Consider the following 25,357-nt stretch of genomic DNA (forward strand, 5'->3'; position numbering starts at 1 on the left):
AAAGACTCTTAAAACAGACAGCAATATTAGCAGGCCAAGCTTCAGTGTATTTTTGCTGAGCTTTTATAAGAATTTTATTGGTAGGAGCAGTGAATGGTACTGGAAATAACTTATTAGAAAACATTAATTAAGAAAGTGACATTATATGAAACAGTTCCTACATTAAATTCTTACATCAGATCCCATATTATGTTAAAAATCTCTTCTCTGTTTTAGTATTCTTTGCAAAAAGGTACCAACTGCATTTCTATGTTCAAGATATGGATAGCACACTGTGAGCATGTATAAGGATCAGTTCCTGCCTGACACAAGAAGCTCACTAGGTCTGTGGCTCATGTCCTTAAATAGACATGCAACCTAAAGTTCATAAAGGAGGGTTGTGCACAGGAAAAATGTTTCACCCTTACAGATGCCTTGAAACACTGAGGACAAAACTTTTTAAGAAACAATGCAAAAAAATATTTAAACCAGTGATAAAAGGAAATAGGTGACAGGCTCATATGGAAAGCAGAATGAGCATTATCTCAGTAATAATTAATACTATGATTTCAAAATAAGATAAATTAGTCTCACACATTGCAGAAATGTGTTAAGCCCAAATTGTCTTTCACCAAAACAATTTCTTATCAGAGCTGTCCCACAGCCCTCCTGCTACAAGTGCCTGTACAGTTTTCCATTAAGATCACTGAAATTTTACTCATCAAACACCGAATCTTCAACAGAAATGGCAATACAATGATATCCTGAGCAAGTGGTAGCAACCTCTTTGTCATCTCTTGTCCGCTGACTCCAATTGCAGTCACTTCCCAAGCCACAATTGTGAAGACCCAGCCACGCCAAACCCTCCCTGTGCCAGCAGCACTCCAAAGCTTCCTTTTCACATCTCACACATTCTCTTCTGAGGCCATCACTTTTTTTGCTATAATGCCTTCTAACCATAATTCTTTAATTAAAAAGATGCCTATTTAAAATAATTTTATGACTGAGCTGAAAACTAGCCATCCTGATTTCTGGATTGCACTTGAAGAATCCTTATCTGAAATCCTCTTCCACATACTTTGTTTGGAATTCAAGTGACAGGTTAGCAGTTGCCATTCATCTGCATCAATGGCTTCAGAGCATTTGCTTTTATGATTTTTAAGGAAGCATTTACAGGTATTTGCTGCTTTCTGATATATCTTTGGTAATGCCCAGCTCTACAGAGCAGGCTAGTTCCAAGGATTGGACCCTTTTCCCCTGAAACTATAGAATGAGTGCAAATTCCATACAAGAAAAACATAACGCAGATCTAAGCAAAAGGATCTGATCTTGGAATATTTACAGTGCTTCAGACTATACCTGACTCTTTGCCTGGAGTTACACTGTGAAAATATTGAAGTCAACACAAATAAGTTATTCCTAAATTCTATGGGAGTTTCTCTTGAATTTTACAGATAAGGGCTCTTTGGTTTTGATTAAAAGTACCCCACACAGTCATCACAGCAGCCTATGAAATTACTTTTTGCAGGCTACCGTGATTCCACAGTTGTCTAGGAAAGTGGGAAAGATCATGCATAATTCAACTACATCAAAGAAAATCTTTTTTTCCTACCGAAAAGTATTTAGCTATGTGCTTGACTTGAAGAATGAGAGCACACTTAAAAGGATAGGGGTCAAGACCATCTCAAATACTTAAACTTTTCAAATAACTAGTACCTTGCTGAGTCAGGAGCAAATTGGACAGATAGTACCATATGCCATCAGAAATTAAAAAAGACAGGAAAAGAAGTGGCCTTAAATGCTCTTACTTGTATGCTTCCATATGCTCGCACATGTAGGTTTTCTTTGCACAATTTACACAATTACCTAATGCTTTTTAATGAGTTCATTAATATAGTTCCAATTTGTAAATTAAGGGAATGTTTCTAACCTTTGAACAAATTTTACCTTAAAGTCTAAAATAAGCAAGTGCACTTTTCGAACATCATGTTTTAGTATAAATTAATTAAGCTTATAATAACCTAGGACATAATCTAGAAATTAAATGTAAAAATCATTGCGCTCATTAAAGATATATAGAAAATAAACATTTTGACAACATATATTTTGCACTCATCACTTGTTTTTTATCCAGCCTTACGTGTTGGGGCAGCGAGCTAGAAACTGTTACTTAAACTGGAATTTGTGCCAGGAATCTCATTCACAACTTCTGAATCAGCTCTCCCACCCTCGCTGGATCCTCAAGCCTCAAAGTAACATAGTGTGCACTTACTCTAATTAACTGCTTTTGGTGGCTGTGGATTTCAGGAAAGAAAACCACAAAGCACTCTCTGTCTCAGCAAAGAGATAGATATGTAGAGACTACCTTTTATTCCTTCCTGAGGACTGCATGTTACAAATTGCTGGAGAATGGTATCATTGCGTCGAGAAGCAGCTGCGAGGTTATGACTCCCATCAAAGGCTGATTTTTGAAAGACTCCCTGGTCTGACCGTTCCTAAGGGAAAAACAGAACCACACATTGCAACACAAAATTTACATATTCGACAATGCAGAAGAGCATCCATCACTGCAAACAGTGCATAGACACTGTGATATAATGTGTTCACTGTATATTGCCTCCTCTCAAATGAGAAACTTGAGAGAGCTCTTCAAAACTGCAGGCTGGTTTTGCTCACCATGAAATAACAACATCCAAGCAATAACAACCATTAAGAATGATGCACAAAAACGAAGATTTTTTTTTTTATGACCCACAACTGGCTTCATTCAAATTCTCCATCTGGGAGGGCAGCTTGTGACATTGTCAACACAAGAACATGGGCAATGCCAATGGTATTTTTCTGCCAGCCAGCTGGTTCCCTTCTCCCCGAGACTGAGTGCATATGTTCTGATGATCACACACTAGAACAGTTTTGCAAGTAAGGAGTTACACCAAACTCCCAAACGCAGGTCTTCTGGCTAGCAGCTAAACAAACTCCTGTCACACCTCTAGTCAGCTTTTCTTTTGAGACATTTCCTACCCCCCACCCCCATACATGCCATAGTGCCTAATTTATTCTCCTGAGCAGTTGCTCAAAGGAAAAAAGTTGGGAAAAAAAAATAAAAATAAAAATCACAGTTTCTAAAGCTGGGACAGACCCAGAAAGACATTTCCGTAGTCATTACACAGGGAAAACCAAAAACCCACACACAAGAAATATTATGGCTAGCTTTCAAAGCAACCTTTATATGTTCTGTGATTTTATATCTGTTTTTTGAAGTGGGATCCAACTGGCTTCTATTTTTAAACTGCATGTTCATTATGTCAGCAAATGTTATACTAAGTATACATATTTTTAAATTCCATAGTCATATCTACAGAGGAAATGCATGTATCTAACCCATGTTATTTTTAAAATGATGCAAGAGGCTTGATATATTGGCAAGTGATTGCCTGCAAACCAAGACATAAGGAAGGACAGCATGTAACACCTCCTTCCAAACTGTTTTTCAAGCCTAATAACAAAAATAAAATAACGTAACTTAAAAAAATAAAAATTTAATAAAATAGTGATTTAATAAATACAATGAAAATAAGCTTAATAAAATGGAAAAATTGCACCTCAGAACAGAAATCAGTGCTGAGATACTCATGGTGACAATATGGCTTCAAATTTAAGCTTAGTGGACAGGCAGCATGTGTAAAATTCCCTTTTCCTCAGCGCAGAATCACCCATTTGAAAAGGGTATTTCAACCTGCATACAGAAACACACACACACACACCACACAGACATTGACAGTTGTGCTTCCTCTTGAAACTGGAGTCTTCAGTTTACATCAGCTTCCTTAGGTTTTAAAGTCCACGTTTACTGCTTTTTTAAACTATCCACTGGAGACACAGTGGGATAAGGAGCCTTGAATTAACAGCAACAACAAATCTACTTTTCCAGCTCTTTGATAAATGACACAATCAATATCCCAACAACTGATCAGTAACCAACCTAATTCGAGTATTCAGCTTATAAAACATAGCTGTCATGGAAGACCTCCATTAGTGTCCTGCCCAATAAAAACAATAATGCATTTCTAAACATATTGTCCTTCTGCCAAGCTGAGATGCAGTGCTCGGGTAGCTGTTTTGGGGAAAGGGAAGAATGGGCACCAACCCATTTCTGCTGCGGTCACCAGACTCAAATGGAATTACAATTGAACGCAAAGACTACCCTATAAAAATTAATTCCTGTCTAAAATGAATTTGATTCAATCAAGACCTCATTATGCATTCTTCATAGGGCATGAGTCAAGATTATTTACCTCTTTCATACATCTGGATAATATTCAAAACTATACACTTAACTATAAAAAGCAGCCTCATACTTTTACTAGGTCAATCTGATGTTTGATTGGAAGCTTTTTAAAAAGAAGTAGCTTCAGCTTTAGCAGGACTGAACTTTCTTTGAAGGTTGGCTATCTTTCTTATATTCCAAAACTGCACAATAAATATAACATATACTTCATAATTCTTCCTTACATAATTCATCCTTCCAGGATGCTGTCACATATAAAAGGAAAGCAAAAATGTGTTTTCCTCTAACATCTTCCAGAATTGCTAATGGACACTTTTCATATTTTCCTGGCACAATTGACATCATGAGGCTTTTTCAAAGCGTCCTCCCAACAAAGTAAGAGTGTAGTATTTGGGAAGTCATATTTCTAAATCCATTTCTCAATCAATAAATGATGGTAGTAAATTACATAGAAAGTTATCAGAAAAATATTTAAGAGTCAATTAAATTACAAGACACCTGCATCCTCTTCCGCCCTCTGGAATTTTATGCAAATACAGCCAGAAACAAGATTGTTTTTAAAATGTTCCAGTAATGCTCATTAAATAAGAAGCTTGAAATATCTTGGAGTTCTATAATGAGATTTATTACAACCTTTTACACCCCAAATCTACTTGTATGTACTTTCATTTTAAAGAACTCTACCAGTATTTAAAGCTTTTTAAAATATTTGCTCAAAGGTTAAAATTAAAACTGGGGTGACTAGAAAAGGCAGACAGTATACATGTATATTATCTATGTAAAGATGAGAAAAGAGTGCATGTGTGTGTGCATGCATGAATGAAAGAGGGAGCAAGGGAGATCATAAAATCAATCTTTTTCAAAATAAGAAGTGACTGGCAAACATCAATTTATATAATGTCTAGAAAACATAATAGTTAAAAATGCCTTTCTTTCCTTATTTTGTTACCTTACTTAAATAGATTTTATCTTACTCAACTCAGAATGCCATCCTGAAGAAATCTTAATCTGATGAGAAAAAGTAAAATATTTAATACCTTGAAGGTCAACACAAAAAAAAAAAAAAAAGGCAGTAAGACAAGTCCAGAAAAACACACTCAAAAAATACATTAAGTACTAATGAAAAAGAAAAAGCAAGAGTAAATCAAAACCCTAGTCATACTAAGATATTCAGGTCTCTGATTATAGCAACAAATGAAATCAGAATAATTTAAATTGCCTGTATCCCAGCAATTGCCTTGAGGAAGTAGCAGATAGTCAAAACTACATCAATATATTAATCCTAAATTAACTTTTTTTGGAATCATATTTTCTTTTGTTCCAATACCTGCTGAATCAAAATAAGAAGCAACTTTTAGTCTAGTCTCAACAAGCACAGCAAGACCAGGAGATACCAACCAGAAACAATTTGTGAGTCCTCTCTCCAGGGGAGAATTAATTCTGTCAGGAGAAGCTCTCTGTGACCAAGACTTAAGCCATCATCTCTGTGTGCAAAACCACTGGGACTGGAACAACACTGATCTAATAAATGCATGTACTGCCTCACCTCTGTGTGCACCTCCAGCCTGCGGAGCACGACCAGCTGGATCCTGCCCCGAATGTTGCCCTCCATGGACATGGAGCGCCTGAGGGTTTCCATGGCCTCGTGGTTGGACTTGCCCAGGAGCGACTCCCCGTTCACGGCTACCAGCTGATCGTTCACTCGCAAACGACCGTCCTGCCAGCGAAAAACAATGACAATTTCAGAAACCCCAGGAATTATTAAGCAGAGGTGCTACATATGGGAAAGCACGATGCAGACAATCAGACTATAACTTAATAAATAAAAGAATGGACAGTGCCAGAAATAACTTTCTTTCCAGTAATTGGCAATTGTCTCCCTCTGCTCACAAAACTTTTGTCAAGAGTTCATACTGCAAATACAAACATAGGCATTCATGCACAGACTGCTCTTTTTCTTGCACTTGCAGTTTATTTATATCAGTTAAAACAATTAAATAATTAAGAAAAAACCCAAACCAAACACGCAAAGCCAAAATAATACTAACCACCCAAAAAACAACCCACTCAACCCATCTTCAAAAAAAGGGAAAAGAAGCTTTTAGTTAGTTTAATGGGCCCACACTATAACTATTAGTACCCACACTGCAACCACAAAGGAGTGCTACAATGTATTTTTCATGCATAATTATCTGCTATTAAGATCTGGTAAGAAATAGCTCAAAAAATTTTGTCTTACAGTCTTATTGGTGTGTATCTTGTCACAATTCTCATGCCATCACATGGGCCAACATCTTCAGTACTGAATGGTCACTAAAACTCAAGCATCCTTACTAATTAATGCTATCCCTATTTTACAACATCCAAAACTGCTGCCAGTAAAAAAATTAGGGTTGAGCCATATCAAGTAATCTATGCTTTGAAAAAGTAATTCAGCTTCATTTGCCAAGGTGACATTTGTGGGTGCAATAAAATTGTGGACACTGCTATTTTGTGATTTAGGAGTCCTATTGCTGTTGTCATTATGATCTGTGATTTATTTCTTTTCATAAAACAGCATGCCATGGACGTTTCTCTCTAACCAGAAAATAAGGTCTATTTAATTGAGATATAGGAATTTCTTTCAAAGCTTGTCAAGTTCACAATTATCAGGCTAGCATTAGACCTCAAACAAGGAGGAGAAGGAGTAAGAAACCGAAGACATCTGATAGAAGGTGGTGAAGAAACAATAACAGGGAAGATCCTGCACAGAAATACAGTGCTTAGTTGAGTCTGATTCACAGGCTCAGCACTCATCCGAACTGTTTATATATTTCATGCATCTGAGCAGTACAAAATATATATACTATCAGATTTCTATTTTTTTCTGTAACTAAGATGTTCAATTCACTATTCTGCTACTTCTGCCAAGTCGAAGTCATTTTTGAGTGAGTTACAGTAGCTGTGACACACCCAGCTTTATTAAGTGTTATTTTTGTTGGAACGGCATATCATCATTACTACAGCAGAGTACAGACAACCACAAAGCTGAAAAAAAACAGTATATAACAAAATCCAAAATAAACTGGGATGGACAAGAAGATGGAAAGAAATAATTAGGAGATGAGTCACTTAGAGAAGGAAAATTAAGAGAGATAAAACTTTTCTTGAGAGGGTGTGGGAATGGAGGATAGAAAACGGAGAGGCCATTTGGAAGATATACTGAAACCTCTCCCACCTCTCTGCTGAATATTTTATGCCAACTTAAATGTACATACAGCCAAAGTCAGTAAGTTAACCTCACTGATCCTCTATATACAAATGATGCCATAATAAGAGCTAAAGTCTAGGGAGACAAGGGTTAAAATTGTTGAATGAAAAATTTTATTATTTGCACATGTTGTAATTCCTCTGTGTCCAATCAAAATTTGCTGAAATGAATGGAGCTATTCAGAGCAACAGGAGTTTGACGAAAACAAAATTTATTTTTTGTAAATTTCTATAAAACTTTGAAAATTTTACAGGTCCTCATGTCCTCCCCCTATGGTCCTACAGTTTCTTGGATTACTGTTTTTCCTTTCTGGAAAAAATACTATCATGTATTAAATATCTGTTAAAGTCTGTTTCTAAAGTCTATACAAATACAATGCCAAATGTCACAACTACATCAGTTGAGTATGCAACTGTCCTGAATATAGCACACATTTTTAAACAAATCACTGAGCCTCACAAAGTTCTCTATTGGCCCAATTTTTAATTTTTCTTGTAGTACTTTTGTATGAGACTTCATTTATATTTTAATTACATTACTTCTTAAAAAGCTTCTTTTGATACATCCGCCCTTCTTGCTCCTCTGTTATGTGCAGCATTTACATGAAAAATTCAATTTGAATTTGACACTTCAATTGTGATAGAAGAAAAAAAAATGTGCATCATTCATAAATATTGATCAACCACACTTGCTAAGTCACCTGTATCACCCAGGCTGGAAGACAGCTGGATGCTGTTTTCACACAACAGGCAGAGAAGTTACTTTACAGAAAAACCTTTCGCCTCTTTAGAGACCAGGAAAAAAAAAATCCCCACATCTAAACAGTTTCCAAACACAGATTTTCACATCCCTTGTGTTATGGCCTGGTTTGGAAGCCTGAACTGCATGAAAATCTGCTTGGCTCAAAACAAGCTAAATGTTGTTTTAACACGTTTCTTCTTTCATCTCTGAGAGGTAGGTTTCTTTGTGGCTTTTGAGCAGGAAAACAACATTTGGCATTTCAGCAGAACAGTTTTCAAATGCCATCTCTGGAACTGCGAGTGAGCTATTCTAATAGAAGCTGATGTTACTCTTCCCTCACTTATTTAAAAAATGCTGGGTTTTTTATGACAACTCACGGCAAGGGGCAGAATCTACAACCACATGGCTGCCATATTCTCACAGTCATTCACAAGACTCCCACTATTTACAGTAGAGCAGGAAGATATAATGCCATGATCTTCAGGGACTTATCTTTTTAATCAAGGCACAATAAGCTATTTCCCTTATCACACCAATGACATTTCTGTCAGAAATGCCCTAATGGCAATTATTGGAATTATCCAATTTCCCCATCCACTGCACACAACGAGCAATGTTTATTGCAGCACTCAGAAGGACCAAGGACGTTCAAACTAGATCACTTTCATTTGAACAAATGCAAACATAGAAAATATTACATTATTTCTTGTAATGGCTCTGTTTCATTGCAGCTGCAGTGGATTGCAAGTACCTGATCATCAGGAATGCATTTCAAATGAAAAGCCAAGATGTCTTGAGGTCAGCAAGGCTGAAATCCCCAAAGTTAGGGGGAATAATAATGCATTTAAACTCAGTCAACTGTTTGTTTTCTTCACATGAAAGGCTCTGCATAAGTACAAATATCAAGTATTCCAGTAACCTCTTTATCTTAGGGATGTTAAAAAATAGATGTTAAGTAGGGACATAATGGTACAATCAACAAAAGCAACTGGTGGGATACAGTGTTAGAGTACAAACCTGGAACTTTTAAGGCTTTTTTTTTGTTTGATTTTGTAGGCAGAGCATTAAAGAGGACTGAGTCTTACTGTAGCAGGTATGATGCTACATGCATTGACATTTTCTAAAACGTTTAGCTAGGACAAAAGAAAAATCAAAAAAGATAGAATTAAATACTTAAGTTTTCCATTATGATTTTTAAAATGTCCCCTACTACACTTTGCAATGCCACTAACACATTAGAGCTAGATTAATGTGTTTATCTATCAAAAAAATTAAACATATTAGCCTCTCTTCAGACCTTGGATCAAGCCAATAACAAGTAATGGTAACAAAAATCGATGGTCTGCATCTCACAGTCTACCCTTAATTCTAAGAAACACATGGGTAAAAGAAACTTAATGTCTCAAAACCTTTATACAGCATTAGAAGGATTGAGCAATTACTTATCAGTGAAACAAATGTGTTGAAATTCTATGTATTACATTTCTTCTTCTAAGGACAAGCAGTGACTATATAGACAAGGGGATAAAGTTCAATAGACACTTCTATTAGCATGATACGCCAATATAGAAAAAAAATTAAATTCTGAATGCAGAGGTGATAAATAGTGAAAGAATTCTCATGTCAGTGAGATTAAGATTTCCGCCTGTGACAGTTTCCCAAGAAAGCACTGTACACTGAACAGCAAATGCACATGTCTTAATCCATAATAATCCATTTCAGAGAATACCAATGAATAGCATGGGAAAAGGCCCTGGACAACTACCAGCTGGAAAGAAAGGCTTTTTATTTCAAAACTTGCTCCAATAAGAGATTTAAAATAAGGACAATAGGACAACATCTTTAAATATTTATGCACAAATATGTGCACACTTTTTAACTTGATACAAGAAATTTTATTAATTGTTAATACCCACTGATTAGGTTATGTTCTATGTAAAGGTCATTAGACAGAAGAAAGCCAGCTGTTCTCCATGCATTACACAACAGTAGACTGCAAGTCTTAAAACACTGCCAAAATAACTGCATTCTGTGAACACAGGACAGAGTCTCTGAACAGTTCTGGTTGAAGCCAGAGCCTCAGCTACTGTCTCATTTGCTCTGGAGCCTACATTCAGATCCATTACCACAACACAGGTCTAATTGCTGGAAAGGTTATAATGAGGTAGAATGGAGAACAGGTCACAGGACTACAGGCCATCACAAGACAAAATAATCTCCCAGTCATGGTGCCTGTTCACTCAGGGGTGAGCACAGAAGTCCTGCTTTAGTAGTCTGCAGACATCTCAAACCAAAATTAACTTCTCTGGAATGAGTCGCTGTGGGGGAATAGAGAGTAGCAGACATACAGAGAAAAGGTTTTCTTATGGGTCTGTGATGTGACAAGTCAGGCTGTCAGCCCACTAATATGAAATATGGCTCCACATCTTGGCTATCCAAAACAAGGAGTTTATCCATGGCAATGTACTGTCCTGCAATTGGTGTGGACATGGAGCTGGGAAAACAAAGAGGGCAGCCTCATTTCCACAGTAAAATGAGGCGTACTCTGCAGGAGACACGCACATGAATTGAGTTTATCCAGCCCTAATTTGGCCAAATGTGTGTTAACTCAGTTCTGGCGTAATCCAATCAGATGAAGATCCAAGCTATTTGAAATAACTGTGAGACTAGGAAAGGTACATAACAGAAGTAAGGAACTATTAAACATTCTTATGAAACCTAAAACCTTGATTATTGCTATTTACTAGCTGCTGTAAATAGATGAGCGCTGAATTTTTAATGCTGTGAATTGTCTTACTCAGCAGGCTGATGTCAGTAGAGCAATTTACATAACACTGAATTAAAAGGTATTTTTACAGAAGAGAGAACTGCAAGGAATTGCTGAGATAAAAGACAAAAATTACAGTATGGTTCTACAGGTGTTTAACATACTAGCTCTGAAAGATTAAGTAATTTGTTTCCAATTCAGAGAAGTTACGTTTTCCAAGTTTTATTTGGGGCAAAAAAAAAAATGCAGTCAACAGCTTTCCTAAAGATTAGACAATAAGTGAAATACTTTTTAATAATAAAATATACAACAGTCCTTGTACAGTGCTTAGAAAGAACAGAACAACTCATAATATTGTCATTTACCAATTTAATATTACCAACTCAATCCACCTCAGGAACAACTGATAACTTCTGCACAACTGATATCAAGCTCTGCCAAGACACATTTTTAATAAAGTAATAAAAATATTCTGAATAAAAAAATAAGAAAATTATGAGAGTTTTTTATTTATAAGCACAGTCATAGGTACCAACTTCTCCGTCACTGAGCAATCAAACTTTTCCTGTAGGCCGTGGGAAGGCTGGAAGCAGCCTCTACTCATATCTATCCTTCTTCCCCTTCCCCATTTCCTGCAGCATCCAAATGTTCCCTAAGGTTTGCACCAATTCATTTTCACCTTGGCAGACTTTCTTGCTTCGCACACAACCCCAGAAACCACGAGACAAAGTGTTATATTTGTAGTTCACCCAAAGGAATGAGTGACAAAGGTATTTATACCTAGAATGCTTCTCAAGTGAGATTCAGCCCTCACCATAGAAATGACAGTATTCTAACACATTCAGCTCCTGATGTGCTTCTTCCATACCTTAAAAGCAGCACCTCCGTGAATAACTGATTTGATGAAAATCCCAAGATCAGCTCCTGTCTCCCGAGATTTGTTGCCTTTCAAGCTCACACCAAGTCCAGCAGAGCCAGAATCATTCAGAGGAATCTCAAAGGTCAGCTGCTCTGTGGTTTCTGGAGAAAAAATACTGCAGTTTGGCTCTCCTTTCTGTTGGAGAAAACAAGCATGAAAATAGGGGTGAGAAGTCAGCATGAGTGGTGTCCACACAACTGTACAATAAGAAATAGTCCTCTGTTCCAGAAAATAGCTTGAAGAAACAGCTTTATAATCAACAGTGCATTTAGCTGACATTTTGTCACAAGATCTGGCTTAAAATGTTATTTTTAATGATACCTGGGAATATGCTTAAATAGAAGGTAAAATAGCTTACTTCCACATGATATAAAACTAATGTTGCAGCAGAATGTAGAAAAGACGTTTATACACAGCTGCATTAAAACTGTAAGCCATAAAACTCTCAACATCTTTACATGCAGCTCACAAACTCTAATGACAGTTATACTGTTAAATCCCATTCCCCTTTGAAAATTGAGTTTCATCCTTAAGAAATTATCCTTCCCTTAAACCTGTCTGCAGAGCAAAGCTGGTGTAACAAAAGCAAAGGCGAAAATTGAAAGCACAGTAACGTATTCTGCACTAACTCCCTTAGTACATACTTTGATTCCATAGAGGTTTGATTACTCCTTTTTCTTTCCGGTATCAGTTAATCCCAAGATTTTCTCTAGATTAGAGAGCTGTATACAAGACTGTCAAGTCAAGCATACACAGCTACGGAAGATCAGAAAAAACTTTCTTTTACTGTACATTGTATCTGCAGTTTTGTAGGGATTTCTGTTGCTGGGCAGAGGGGAAGGGGATGTGGTTGTCTTTTTAAAAGTAGTTGGAATCATAAAATTAAATAAAGTCAAAGTTTTGCCTGAATTATTTATATTGGCACACCTCAAAAATAAAACAAGGACAAGGAGACCTATTATGGAATGAAGTGTGAAGTGTTCATGGAAAGTGTTAGTGCAGAATGTTATGCAGCACATTCAATTTCATTCCATTTTTCCTTCTCCGTATAACTCTAAGACAATTAATAAGCTTTTGTTTCTTGTCATTGGGACATTTTCTATTCTTTGAAACAGTAGTATTAAAGAATTAATAGGAAAAAAAATTATGAAAAGGAAGCACACAGTCGATTACAAGTTGAAAGATGACTGACTGCTGCTTCCAAGGGTGTCAAATTCTTACATTACATTATCAAGTGGAGGCCACATACAAGGAGTGCAGTAGCTGGGCCACTCCTCCTCTTCCCCAGTGAGAGATCACCTCCAGGACCTAAGCTGCAGCAGAGGCAGTATCAATGCAATTGTCAGCAAAGGTGCCAGCAGTACAGATGTTTCCTCAGCAGTCTGAGTACACCTGTGCATTCAGCTATCATGCTGTCTGATCAACAAAAGTATGACCCCAGAACTAAGGGCAGAAATTAATATCCTGAAGAAACGGTAACACCCAAGTATACTTGCATTTATTTCAGATACCCTTTCACTATTGAGAAGCCACTGGTTAGAGAGGAATCACATCAGCCAGAAAACTGACTATCAAACTAAATCCCAATATGCACCATGTTTAAATTTTTTCCTGGAATGTAACTACATGACATTAAAGTCAATACAGTTTGCCTAACTGCCAAATATAAAAATGACAGCACCAATACTGACAATTGTCTTGATACCAGCATTCATCTCCAATACCAAAGTTACACATTTGTGTTTGTTTTTGTTCACCAGAAATACAGAGTTCTCAGCTACACATGTCTGTCACTTTTATTTCTTAGTTGGGATATGGACATCCTGAACATTAGCCCCTAAAACCTATAGATTTGTAACAACTGTGAGCAGTACAGAATGATAACTTGTAAACACTCCTCATCTGACTTCAGAAGAACCAGTGTAAGGAAAAAAAACCACTACTGGCCTTCTAACATAACCATTTTGTGTTTAACTTTCTCAAGGTTTTAGAGAAAAGATTTTCTGCCAAATCTTTTGATTTTTTTCAACTTGCACATATTCTCGTCAATTGATTCTGAACTCTTAGATCAGAACTCTACTCAACTGGCACATCCTGTCAAGAATTGGACAGAAGCAATTCTTCTCAGGGTCTCAGACATGTGATGACTCCTGCCTTTAGGACAGGACTTGTTATTACTTTCCTGTTTCCCTAGGCAAGCAGTTCCTGTGTCTTTCTGCTCTCCTTCCAGTTGAATCTGTGACATCTGCACTAGACTTGCCCCTTCTCTATGTCAATACTGTGGTTGTGTCTTTGCCCATATCCCAAGAAAGGCAGTGAGGGCGCTGTTAGCACAGGAGAAAGCTCTTGGTGCTCCTGCCTGTCTTAACCAGAGCAATCTCCCTTTTATAGCACTACCTCAGTTCAAACTAGGACTTCATTTAAAGCTGAATTTGGTCACCCAACAGAGTTGTTTAGTGTTCTCCATTTCCCAGCTTCCTCTAACATAATTATGCTGTGCACTAGAGCTTGTTAAGGAAGCTACCATATCACTCTATGCATGCCCAGGTGTGTTCAGCAGGACTCCACATAAGTACAGCAAACTTTTGTCAGTATTTCCTATGTTTTCCTTAGTACTTAAATTGGAATCTGTGACATTTGTCTACCATTTTCCTTGCTACAAAATTTCTATGAAATAGATCACTTAATCATATCAAAATGTCAGTAAATTTAATGTAAGCTGCTTTTACCTATTACTGGAGAACCCTGTAATATTTTTAAAGTCCTTCACAAGTTACTTGTTTAACATAGTCCAATCATCCCAACCATCTCTCCTTTTCTTTATTTATATTCAGCTTTATCCAAAGACCCAGCAAAAGCTGATTTTAAAATAACATTGAGCTTTGTCTAACAGTACTATCAAAAATTTGTTACCCACAATGGAGGCTGAAAGTCAATTCAAAGATTTCACAGGATGGGTAAGAGGAAAGGATATGCCTGTCTACAAGTCAGTGATTAAATTCACTGTACGAAAAATAAATTCCGTCTTTACTTGCTTAAAATTTTCCTCAGCTACTCATTGTACAGCATCTGATAGTAAATGCCTGGTAGTAAGTCTAGAACATCAAGACTATTTAATGCAAATACAAAACTGAAAATTTTATTTGTTGGAGCATGTAAGAAGCAGCAGAAAGAAGGAAAACCAGAGGAGAAAAGAAGGATGAACAAAACCTAGAATCTTGATTTCATCCTATAATTTCTAAATGTTTTCAAATAATTATCCTGATCATAATGCTCTTCCCAAGCAATACCTTTTCACTGATGACAAAAAGAGCTCCAGCCATCCTTAAGTTAACAGCTCATCAATTAACTGCTTCATTTGGGCAACTAATTTAATGAATGATGGCCTCTGTTCCTAGAATATGCAGGTATGAATATTAAATGCTGACAGTGACTCACAGAGCTGGATTCCTACTGCTTCTATTTCCCTGACTTTGCTAAAACATTACCCCAAGACATTAATACTTTACAATATAGCAACCACTATCAGCAGAATTATGGTCTGGTAAAGGAAACCCTCTCCAATACACTAAACCTTGAATTCTATTAGAAACACTTCTTACCTCAAGATCATCCTAGATTCTGAACTCACTCAAACACAGAATGGATGAAATGAGCTGCAACACAAATATGTTTCTAGCCCAGAAAAAACTTACAGCTTTATGTTATAAATTACCCAGTCAACAACCACATAATGTATTTTCCATAATATATATGTATCATACCCCAGCAGTTCAGGAATTAAATGATAGTAACCACTGAAGCTATTCCCTACAGCAGACATAGGAAAGTAACTCAATTGTAGCAGGATAAACAAGAAATCTTCACACAAATCGAAGTCCAGATAGCTAAGTGGTGATCCCTCAGGATGGTTGGAGCTTTGAGATGGCCTGGCCTACAGACTCTGGGACTTTCACACAGCCCAGAGTGGGTAAGGTTGGAAGGGAGAACAGTGGGTCATCAGGCCCAATGCCCCTGCACAAGCAGGGTCATCCTGGAGCACATAGCACAGGACTGTGTCCAGGTGGTTCTTGAATATCTCCAGTGAGGGAGGCTCCCCAAGCCCGAGCTCCCTCAGCCTTTCCTCATAATAGAGATGTTCCAGTTCCTTGATCATCTTTGTTGCCATCCTCTGGACTGGCTCCAGGAGCTCCCTGTCTCTTGTGCTGAGGAGCCCAGAACTGGACACAGCACTCCAGATGTGCCTCACCAGGGCTGAGCAGCGGGGCAGGATCACCTCCTGTGACCTGCTGGCAATGCTCTTCCTAATGCACCCGGGATCCCATTGGCCTTCTCAGCCACAGGGGCTCACTGATGGCTCAGGAACAGCTCATTGTCCACCAGGACCCCAAGGTCCTTTTTCACAGAGCTGCTCCAGTAGGCAATTCCCAGCCTGTGCTGGTGCATGGGGTTGTTCCTCCCCAGATGTGGGTCCCTGCACTCACCTTTGCTGAATTTCAGAAGGCTCCTCCCTGCCCATCTCTCCACCCTGTCAGGGTCCTTCTGAATGGCTGCACAGAATTGAGGGGGATCAACCACTCCTCCCAGCAAACATGCTGAGGAGGCATCTGCCCCTTCATCCAAGTCACTGATGAATAATGGGCCCAGTATTGAACCTTGGGGACACCAAGGCATCCAATGAGACCCTGTGCCACTGTTCAGCCAGTTCTCAATACTGTCCACTCACCCAGTCCACCCTTCCTGAGTTGGCCTGTGAGGATGTGGTCAGAGACAGTGCTGACAGCCTTGCTGAAGTCGAGGTAGACAATGTCCCTCATCCATCCAGGCACTTGTTTCATAGTAAAAGGCAATCAGGTTAGTCATGCATGATTTACCATTAGTGAATCCATACTGGCTGATTACCTTCTTGTCATCCATGTAGAGTTCTCTGAATCCTCCTTCTTGCCCTTTCTGAAGATTGGGGTGATATTTGTTTCCTTCCAGTCCTTGGGCACCACTCCTGACCTCCACGACCTTTCAAAGGTGATTATGAAAGGCCTCTACAGCTCTCTCAGCACTCGTGGATGCACTGCATCAGGGTCTATGGACTTTTGGATGTCAGGTTTGCCTAGGTGTTCTCTAACCCAATCCTTCTTGACCAAGGGAAATTCTTTCCAACATTGCTTTACCCTTGTCTCCCAGGACAGAGAATCCCAGAGAAACTCAAAGAACCCCCTTGTCAATAAAGATTGATGCAAAAAAGGTGTTTGGTAAATCTGTCTTCTCTGCATCCTCTGTTACCCTCTCCCTGTTATGTTTATAATGCCCCCACATTATCCTTGGTTCTCCTTTTGTTATGGAGGCATTTGAAGAAACCATTCTTGTTGTCCTTGACATCCTTGGCCAGATTTAATTCCAGATGGGCTGTGGCCTTCCTTATCTTGTTTTTAGTTACTCTGACAACCCCTCAATATTCATTCCAAGTGATCTGACCCTGTTTCCATCTCCTGTGTATTTCCTGCTTAGGCTTGAGTAATAACAGGAGTTTTCTATTCATCCATGCAGGTCTCTTGTTCCCTTTGCCCAATTTCTTGCTCATTTCTTTCCTTTAAGAGGGGTACATTGAGAAAGGAACACTCTAAAGTACTAATAAAATTTACTCAGCAGAGACACAAGTTAAAAACCAAACAAACACCCACAACCACAAAACTCCAACACAAAACTGAAAAACAACCCAACACTTCAAGAGTCAGTCTCCACTGCTTATTTTGTCCTTGCTAGGCAGGTCCTTCCTTCAGCTTTGCTAAATCTTAGCTGTCACCTTTCAATGGCTTCTACAGCTGCAGCAACCTCTCAACAGTCCCCTCCTGCTAATCACATCCCTGCAGCCCTAGTGATGTTTGTTCTCTAATATTTACAGTAGTTTGCCAGCCACAGCTGCTGCTCAAAGCTCCCTCCTGGTTGCACTATCCACCATGCTAGGCAGCTCCCCACCTCTCTCAATTGCTTGGGGAAGACAAATATCTCCTCCCTCTTTCCTGAACCAGAAGACAACAGACAGAAGTTATCTAAGAGGAAATCTTTTCACTTGCTGTCCAGATTTGGTGGTTAAACAGAGCAGAGCAAACAACCAAACAGGTACTACTATCCCTTCTCAAGGGAAATCAGGACTGGAATGTTTTTATCTACCGATATACCTGCATGCAACTTCAGTAAAATCAATTCTGACATCTACCAAATCACCAGAAACCAGACAGAAAAGTTCAGAGTAGAGTTTATATGAAAGTGAGAGAACAGAGAGTTTGCTAGATATGAAAGCAGAAAGCCCTAATAACACAGTACTAAATAATATTCAGCAATGCAGACTGAAAACCTGTATCTAAGGGTCTCATGATACATTTAATTAATCTCCTGCCAATGATTTTAATTTTTAGAAGCACATCTCTACCTCAGATATCTGATTTCTTAATTAAAATGTTATAATAAAGGATTATTAAAAATAATCTAAAATTTTACTCATCTCACCAATAAATTCTCAGTATTTTAAAGACCACAGAGAATATACTTTTAGCCCTCTCCTACTCCCAAAATACACAACTGCTAAGTCACCAGAGCAGTACAATCAGAACTACAACCTTTGAGAAAAATACTGTGCATTTTATTCTTCCACTTTCTACTTAGTCCATGGTTTTATCTACACAACATTGTGTCAATCCTCTGTCTACCATGGGACACCACTTTCAATTAGTCCTTTTATTTAATCATAAAATATCTGTTCTCATTGACCACAGCACTTTTAATCTGTGGATTTGTGATAACCTAATGCTAATCTCTCAGTGGAAAGGTTGCCTTATATATCCTTATTGTGTTTTCTGCCAAAAGAGAAGCTTACAAAAAAATTAGCTCTCACTCAGGCAGGAAGGAAATAGCATTTGTTTGACACAACAAGAGACCTTTCAGTACCTGTCTGGTGCCCTTGACCAACACACTAATATGGCCTCTCAATATGCTGACTGCCCCTTGCCTGGCTGCTCATTTCTGATAAGAGATGTCAACTCCCTGGGGTGCCATTCAGAGCCGACGGCAAAAGGCAAAAGACCCAGGAGGGTTATTTTCAAAGGTTTATAAAGGAAGTAAGACATTTGCATCCTTTTGCAATGACTTTCTGATAAAAATATTTACATTGTGGCACCACATACCTATAATTGGCAGAAAAGCTTGAAAAGAAGATACTCCCTATTTGCATCATGCTCCACGTTCTTTCCAGGCACTTAGCCACAATTAAGAAATACTTTGCTGACAGGTCAGTCATTAAGCCACTGCAAAATGTGCACTGTATTTTGCAATAGACATATTGTAACACTCTTAAAAGTAATACTCAAAGGTAATACACTGTTGTAATCTTGTCACAATCTAGTAAATAACTGAAATCATTGCTGCATGTATTCATCTTTAGCATTTCTGACATTTATATTGGCTTTAAAATTATCTGTACTCCATACTACAATAAAAACTAAATGGCCACTAATGGCACACCCTGCTAAGACAAGAAAGGCAGTAGCAAATCCATGGAGATATATGATAGCATGCTTGGATAATTTTAATGTTAACACAGTACACTACGAATTTGTGTCACGTTAGATAGAATGTGTCTGGTTTGAATTATGTAGACTCTCTGGAATTATAGCTTCAAAAACTGACAAAACTAGACTCAGCTCTTCATCCAAGGCAGATACAGTGCATTTCAGAAACGGAGATTCTTCAGTTTGCTTGACTTGCTTATTGAAGAATCCACCAACGAAATGGTTGGCCCTTCCAAAAGTTTTGCATTTGTTATTTAGTGTGCACTGCTCCTCAACATTTAAAAAAATGCAGTTTCACTTTACCTTTTAAGCTACATAACTGTAGGAAACAGAGGGAGAAAAAGTAACTAGTTCAGTCCTCAGTCAAGGTCAGCCTCACTGTGAAAACACCCATATTCAGCCCACGGATGGGGTAAGCCATGTGCTTATGCACCCCACTGAGCTGGAGCCCTGTGCAGTTAATACCCCTTGGCACCCAGAGCCTAAAATCTTTTCACACATGAAGATGGAAGGCTGCGTGGTATTTTCAGGGTGAATTTAAGGGTGCTGCCACTGTATCATTTCAGAATTCATTCCAGGCACAGGTCACAAGATGGTGACATACAAACTCAACTCTTTACTCTTTTTAATGCTTACTGTTTTAAAGGTATGGTAAACAAAGCAATAAGCAGGGTATAATTCTTTTATGTCTACTTCAAACACCACATGTGTATGTTTTACATTAAGTCAGCCTAGGAAAACTTTAAGTTATGTATTCTAAGAAAGATTTTAGAAATGTTCATATGGTATATGGAATAGAACTGGTGACCCTTGTAAATGGCAAGGCACTACATTTGTTAGCAGGATTTAAAAATTGCCCAAATACTCTGGTTTTATTAAATGCAAATGCTGTAGACCTGGGTAAATGTATCTAAAACATATGAAGACTCAATTTCTGTTAAGACCAGATTTTATATGCCTCTATTCTGATGTATATATACTTATGATTTCATACATTAAAGTGGGCTTCCAAATAATTTCAGGCAACCTCAGAACTAAGACTTATATTATCAAGTAAGCAGTTTTCACTTTGCAGTGTTCTGAGGCAGGGTTCCTAAATCTAGGAATTTTGGGCAGTAATCCCATAACACATCTTATGAATATATTATCTTATAATGCACGTAACATTATGCTTTTCTCTCCTTACTTGCATCCTCTCTAACCTATTCTTTAGTAGCAGGCAGAACACCATCAGAGGTTTTTGCAGGCAATGAAGGCTATGAACAGGTCTTTCAGACCATCCTTTTAAGGTTCCTTGTATTTGCTGGAATATAGGAACAGTGGGCTCTGAAAGGCAAATCATAGCTGGATCATAACACTCTGATGGGCCTGACAGAGAAAGCAACATTAGACTAGATGCAGTAAGGTCTCTGTGGCCTCAAAAAGGCTGACAACTGCTATCACATAGAAAAATCACATTTGCTGTGCTGGTACCTTTATGGACACTTCACTGCATATGAGAGCTCAAAACACAACCGCTTTTTAAAGGTACATGGATTACCAAGCAATTTATTCCCCTTTGGTAAATTAGGGAGTCACACACAAACCCTGGATAAAGAGATACTTTTCAATGTGACAGGAAAAATTGTCAGATTCCTTCTTAACACTGATCTCTCACTGAGTGTTGTAAAGAGCACAACAAATCAACAAACCTCAAAGTTTCTAGTACTCTAATGAAATAGAAATAATGAATAACAATAATGAAATAGTAACCATCTTCTGAAATACATAATGAAGCTGAAAACCTCTGAGAGGCTGCAGTACACAATGATTTGTCTTTAAAAATATACGTTTTGGTAGACACAACCTACACTCGCTTCTCAACTATTCCAGATGAAGAGGAAAGGTCAAAAATGAAACTTTTCTTTAAAACCCCCAGGATATTAAAAAATCTACATAGTTTATAAATGAAGAAAGGTGCCACGTACATTCACAATATCCTTGTCTTCATTACACAGAACACCTTCTTGTGTATGCTAATAAAATTCAATATATACTTCTTTTTTTTCCTATCCAATTCATCTCCCTTACAACAGAGGTAACACAATAGAGAAATAGTACTTGCTGGAATCACTTTCTGCCTGAAATTATTTGTCCATTTCTGGATAATTGAGCACTAGAATCATGGTTTTGAACTACAAAAACAGGTGCAAAAATGGTTAAGTCTAGGCTGCAATTTCACTTATTATTTCCTGCACATAAAAAGGCAAGCAACAATTAAAAGGAAGTAATAGAAATTAAGCTTTGAATATTAAAACAAATAGGCCAACTGGTTTTCCTTCAGGCATATAAGTTCAAGGCAGTGGAAGAAATTAATCGGGGGAAGACTAAAACATAAAAGTTAATCATATGGTAAGTAGAAAAAATGCTTAATTGAACTTGCCACTCATTCTGCTTCCTTCCATTCTGTATAATACACATGTGAAAAAAGACTTAAAGACCAATAACAAGTTTAGTACATTGTTGTTCATTTAACTATTGTTATAAAAATTATGGTTTGTTCCCTTTCATCCCCCATTCTTCAGGCATCAGTTAATATGCCAAGAAACCACAGAAATAGCAATTACAGTTGCAACTGTAAGTCAAAGAGATTTTTAAAACAAAAAATTAAGGGTATGCAAAAATTACGATGTATGTGCTCTAACTTACAGAAAAATGCAAGCAATTTTTCTTGGTGCTATACCATTTCTGGCAATTGCAGAACAGTCATATTCCTCTGCTGCTGTGCATCATACAAAATAAAGAATTGCAAAGGATCATAGCATAGAATGGGTTGCACTGGAGCTGTTCTCACTCAAGCAATATTCCCTTTTTTACCAATAAAGAAAGAGAAGGGGGAGTAAGTAATTTTTGCATCATTATTAAAAGAAATGGCACTTTCAGATCATACATTTCCCCTAGAGAAAAAACATGACGCAACAGACACACATGATTAAAACACTCTATTTCCAAAACACAATAGAATGATAGCCATAATGTGCATTCCATTCACTTTGAGACGAGATGGAAAATCTAAACCTATTCAGTTCAACCAGGTTTCTTCTGTAATATTCACCATCCTCTAGAAAAGAGTGTTACAGTTTAAAACCCAAATGCACCTTAAAGAACGCACTAATCACTGGCCACTCCGTAGATTGTGGTAATTAAGTGAATCAAGATCTTCCCCTGGAGTTTTGGAATCAGCTCCTTACTTAGCTGCTACATTGTCAACAGCTGGCATGAATTACTGGGAACATTTGGCTAACTGGATAATAAGGAGGACAGCCTGTGGTTGGTCCAAATTCTACTTCACTAATCTGTTTCAATATATATATATATATAAATCTCATTACAGCCTCCATATCTTTTTTTTTTAAAGGAGTAACAACCCTACAAATACCAGGTTTTCAATTATTTTCCTTTGTTATGCACAAACGCTGTAACTCTCAGATGCTGCAAGAACCAGTGTAACCAAAGCCCCAATTGCCTAAAACTTAATAATACTTTTCTGCAACACTGATTCATCCTCATCTGTATCCTATCTTGGCTGCTGTGACAAAGGCTTGCTATTCTGAATATATTTTTCTACTTGCTAGCAATCCATAAGCACAGATCACAGTAACAAAATACCCAAACTCTGTTCCCATCTATCATACTGGAGAGAAAATATTTGTGAGACCAAGCCTTCCCCAGGCTGCAGCTTTATTACAAGGTAAAGTCAAATTATATTATTACAGACCCATGCAACAAAATGCCACCCAGTGTGACTTCATTACATTATTTGCTTTGTGCCCATGCAGTTATCAAATTCTCTCCAGCAAATCCACATAAAAATCCTAGTGTTCTAGTGGAGCAACGTGCTCAGAGTGGTTTTGTGCATGGGTTCCTAATAATGGGTCCAGGCTCCAGATGTATCTTTGCCATAGGAAACTGTGGGGAGTGGGTTCATTTACTAGGTGGCCCTTCTCCTTTTGCTTTCAACAGGTAACAGGGAATCTAAAGAAAACAACTCAGATTACAGTCCCTGGAGACCTGCACAAAGCAAGAACAAGTCTGATAAAGCAATTACCATATTACTGCCAGGCATTAACAAAATCCCCAAGTATTTAGGAAAATTCTGCATGCACGTTACACTGTCAGGGCACTCAGTTACAGCTGTCCTTGAAAAACATTGGATTATCCACTGTTTTTCCTTCCAAAAACAAACATTTAAAGTGCTGGCATTTTTTCTGCTCTTTGATGAAACAGTACTGTAACTTTTGAGGTAGCAGAGGATTAGTCCAATGTAATATCATGGCTAAAGCTGAAACCAAACAAAAAAGCTAAATCATTTTTAAAAAAAAATCTTTGTTAAGACTATTCTCAGACACCTCATGAATTCTAACAAGCATTGTGCTAGCATCAACATCTGGTAGCTTAGTGGGATGGTAACTCACACTTTTGCTGTAAGCTACCAGATGTTGCTGAAGGGCTTTTTAATTTAGATGGCTGGTTCCATAAATTTATGTAATGTATTTCAGTAATTCTCATTTTTATTATGTTGCACTTGATTGAGATAAAGAGGAACACAGAGCAGTATTAGAATTCCCACATCATCACTGTTACAGTCAGGGCCATCGCTTGTGCATCATTCTATCACAGAGAAAGCAATCTAAGAGAAGGTCAAGCCAGCAGGATAAATGTGGCTACTTCCTGGATTTCAATCATGCCAGTCATAAGTAAATCACCCACTGAAAGGTAGTTAATCCTTGCTGTAGAGACTAAAATTTATTATCACACAATTGTGGCAGGTAGAAATTATAAACAGCCTTTAGGTTCTTCCAATCTTTTATACACACACACTACTACAGTGATTTCCAGAAGAATTCGCACCATGACAATACATAGTAAGTATAATATTGGGGGAACAGGAGAGAAAAGAGAAGAATGCATACTTTTTAAAGTACATTTTTTAAAGTAATGTGCTTTATAACTTAAAAAAACCCCAGAAAACACTGTTAATGGCTAGCATTCTCAAAAAGTAAGCTCTTATTTAGAAGAGCTGGTGAATGAAAAGAAATTCTACATAGAATAAATAATTTAGTACTTTAAGACTGAAATTTCCCTCTGATCCACACAGACACTGACTCTACAGCTCAGGGATTACTCAGCAGAGCAATTCAATGACCAACTTTGGTGCTTTGGCAATTACTGACAACAAATGCCCAATTACAAGGCTGAAAACCACCATTATGCTGCTTAAAAATCACACAATAAAAAGGAAAAATGGATACAAAAATAGTTTAGCTAAAACATTTCACAACTGCTCACAAGAAAAAGTGGGCAGCAGCAGCACAAGAGAAAAGACTCACATGAGAGAACCTGAACGCCCTTCCAGCTCCCTATCCTGTCATGGGCAACCCTGACCTCAGCAATGTCCGACTGGCAAGAGGGAAACAAGAGGAAAACTGTCAGCAATGTTCTGTGAGGAAACATAATGGAGTATTTCTGTAGAAGATCCTGACAACAGTCTAAAGGAAAAGCAAGAAGGCAGCATCTTAAGGAAAGGATGAAGGCAGTTTGTGTTCTTTGAAGGAGATAAAATGAGACAAAAGCAGGAAATGCTGTCCTTTCCTTATCCTGAGGACTTAATGAAAGGTCAAGTATAGCCATCAATCAAGATAAGGAAGAGGCAACCAAAGAAATGACCTTCTCTGAGGGGAAACAAGCATGTATCAGATAGCACTTTTACTCTGATGCAGTTCTCTATGTGAGAGAAAAGAGAACACAGTTTCATGCCAGTGTTAATAGAAAACAAAAGTGAAAATTAAGCACTTCAGATGGAAAAAAAAGA

The 25,357-nt window shown here is 37.8% G+C and overlaps 1 protein-coding gene across 4 annotated transcripts in view; it reads right to left on the reverse strand.

The window, feature by feature from the left end:
* Positions 1–25,357, reverse strand: part of PARD3B (par-3 family cell polarity regulator beta) — a 392,348-nt gene that overhangs the window by 183,708 nt on the left and 183,283 nt on the right. For all 4 annotated transcript variants that reach the window (XM_077181321.1, XM_077181319.1, XM_077181318.1 and 1 more), the window contains exons 11-13: positions 11,894–12,079; positions 5,814–5,984; positions 2,345–2,474 (exon numbers count right to left, since the gene is read on the reverse strand). In XM_077181321.1, coding sequence (XP_077037436.1) covers positions 2,345–2,474; positions 5,814–5,984; positions 11,894–12,079 — 487 coding nt within the window. The remainder of the gene's footprint in view (positions 1–2,344; positions 2,475–5,813; positions 5,985–11,893; positions 12,080–25,357) is intronic.

Source organism: Agelaius phoeniceus, chromosome 7 (genome assembly GCF_051311805.1).
Source record: "Agelaius phoeniceus isolate bAgePho1 chromosome 7, bAgePho1.hap1, whole genome shotgun sequence".
Taxonomy (NCBI): Eukaryota; Metazoa; Chordata; class Aves; order Passeriformes; family Icteridae; genus Agelaius; species Agelaius phoeniceus.